This window comes from Tupaia chinensis, unplaced genomic scaffold (genome assembly GCF_000334495.1).
Source record: "Tupaia chinensis unplaced genomic scaffold, TupChi_1.0 Scaffold000201_1, whole genome shotgun sequence".
Classification (NCBI taxonomy): domain Eukaryota; kingdom Metazoa; phylum Chordata; class Mammalia; order Scandentia; family Tupaiidae; genus Tupaia; species Tupaia belangeri.
The window spans coordinates 1,669,867-1,672,106 of record NW_006159676.1 but is presented as its reverse complement, the minus strand read 5'-3'; the positions used below and the strand labels follow the sequence as shown (position 1 = coordinate 1,672,106).

At 57.7% G+C, this 2,240-nt stretch overlaps 1 protein-coding gene across 1 annotated transcript in view; it reads right to left on the bottom strand.

Annotated features, from left to right (window-relative positions):
* FKBP8 (FKBP prolyl isomerase 8) overlaps positions 1–2,240 on the bottom strand; it is a gene marked incomplete in the record, with an annotated part of 35,299 nt that overhangs the window by 32,033 nt on the left and 1,026 nt on the right. The window contains 1 exon segment of the mRNA XM_027771292.1: positions 663–988. Coding sequence (XP_027627093.1) covers positions 663–963 — 301 coding nt within the window.

The window sequence follows — 2,240 nt, the reverse complement described above, 5'->3', positions numbered from 1 at the left end:
CTTAAAAAAAAAAAAAAATGCTGGGCTAGCAGGTGGCGTGGTGGTTAAGGTGCTGGACTCCCACAAGGCCGACCACGGTTCCAGTCCCAGACCTGGTGGCTTGCTTTTTCACTTCCCCTCTCTCCCTCTCTCTCTCTCCCTCTCTAGTCAAATTAAAACAAATAAATGAAAGAAAGTTGAATTAAAAAAAAAAAGAAAGAAAAGAAAAGAATGCTAACCTGTCCCATGACAAACAGAACCTTCTCTAGATCTACGGGACCTCAGGACCCACGCGTGTTTCAGGGAATAAGCGTGTGTCACACAAATGCAGAGGAAAAAAAATGCAGCAGAGATAGAGAACTGCCCCCAGCCTGCTGCGCTGGCTGTGTGGCTCTCAGCAGGTGACTCAGCCTCTCTGGGCCGCTGTGAGCAGTTCTGAGAAACAGAGACCCAGCACGCCGGGAGTGTGTGTGTGTGAGCGCGCGCACGTGCGCAGATGAATGGGGTTCAGAAACGTGAAATGTCTCGAGCAGTTGACGGTGGCTGGCGATCGCCATGGTTACCACTCACTTTCAACCCTCCTAGCGGGAGATGATGAGACTCAGGGGACACCAGAGCCTTGGCAAGGTCATCCCTGAACTCAAGCCAACTGGGTCAACCCCAGTCACCCCTTGGTGCCTTACCCAGAATGTCCAACCATTCTTCTGGGGCCGGGGCTGGGGCAGGCTCGGGCTCCATGGAGGCGAGGAACTCTCGGGCCAGGGCCCCTGGCTGCTCAGTCTCCTCTGCTGGAGGCTGTCCCATGTCCTCCAGGGGTGGCAGCTCACTGAGGTCATCGTCATCTTCGTCCTCGTCGTCGGCCTCCTCCTCCTCTTCCTCCTCGCCCTCCGCGTCGACCCCATCCAGCACCTCGAAGTCCTCCAGAGGTGGGACTCCAGCCAGCGGTGGGGCTGTGGGCTCAGAGGGTTCTGCACAGGACGCCATGGTGGTAGGGGGTCGGGAACTGGCCCTGGGGGAGGGATGGCTGTAAGAATCCTGCCTGGCACCTCGAACCCTCTTCTTTACCTGTTCCCTGCACTGCCAATCACCTCCTCTATGACTCACAGACTCCAAGCCTCAGTTTCCCCCGTCTATACAGCGGACTTAACCACCCAGGAGTTTGGGATAAATGAACAAGACAGTCACCGCACCCTGGGGGCATCGGGCTCCAACAGTGTTGGCTATGATTCGAATTAATTATTATTTTATGCTCAGCGACACCCCAGGAAGTTGGAGACATGCACCCCAACAGAAAAGACAACTGAGGCCAGAGGAGTCAAACCCTTTGGCGAAGGTCACAGAGCAAGCTACTGGCAGGGATAGGATTTGAACCCGGAATCCAGGCCCTGGGCCTGTATCCAATCACAGGCCAAGAGAGGATGCTGGAATTTGATTTTTCTTTTTCTGTCTTGCAAAGAGAACAGCCCCTGAAGCCTTGGAAAAGCCATTTTTAGGGCCCAAGGATCACTTGGGGCACTGATTCACTACCAAGGCCTCCCTGCCTCCATCTTCCTGTTAACTCCCCAACAGCACTAACCCCAACCACCTAGAAACCCCAAGCCTTTTTGCTTTGGCACCCAAAACCTAATATCACCCCTTCCCTTCTGCATCAGGGACCTGGGCCCAAATCCTTCCCTGGGAGTCCTGCTCGCTCTGCTAGGCCTCCCTCTCACCTTCTCCAAGTAGCCTCCTTCCCAGGAGCAGGGGAGACTCCCCACTGCATCCCCAGGCCTCTTCCAACCCTGGGAGCCCCCAGCCCCATTTTGTCACCCCAAACCGACCCCTACCACCAGCAGGCCCAAGCTCAGACAGGACAGAAACATCATTCCACCCCATGGCCTCCCCCCTCCACCACGAAACCTCACCTGCCTGCACTTTCCAGGTTCGGGTCCCATTTTCTGAGACCCCCCCCACACACCTGACGCCCACAATCCCCTGCGCCCATACAAATCGGTCGACCCCGACCCCTAACCCCCGCCCCCAGCCTGGGCCATCACACCCACAGGCGTTGGGTGGCCCCGTAAACACCTCGGTGTCCCCAGACTGTCCCCTTCCTGATCCCCTAACACACTCCACCCTCTGGACGCTCTCGCCCGACTGGGGTCCGCCGGCGACCCCCGACCCAGGTCCCCAACGCCCCACGTCGGTCTGACGCCACGAGTCTGGGGCCCCCGACCCCCGCACCCCTCCGGCACTCCGGGCCCGGCTGGGCTCCGTCAGAA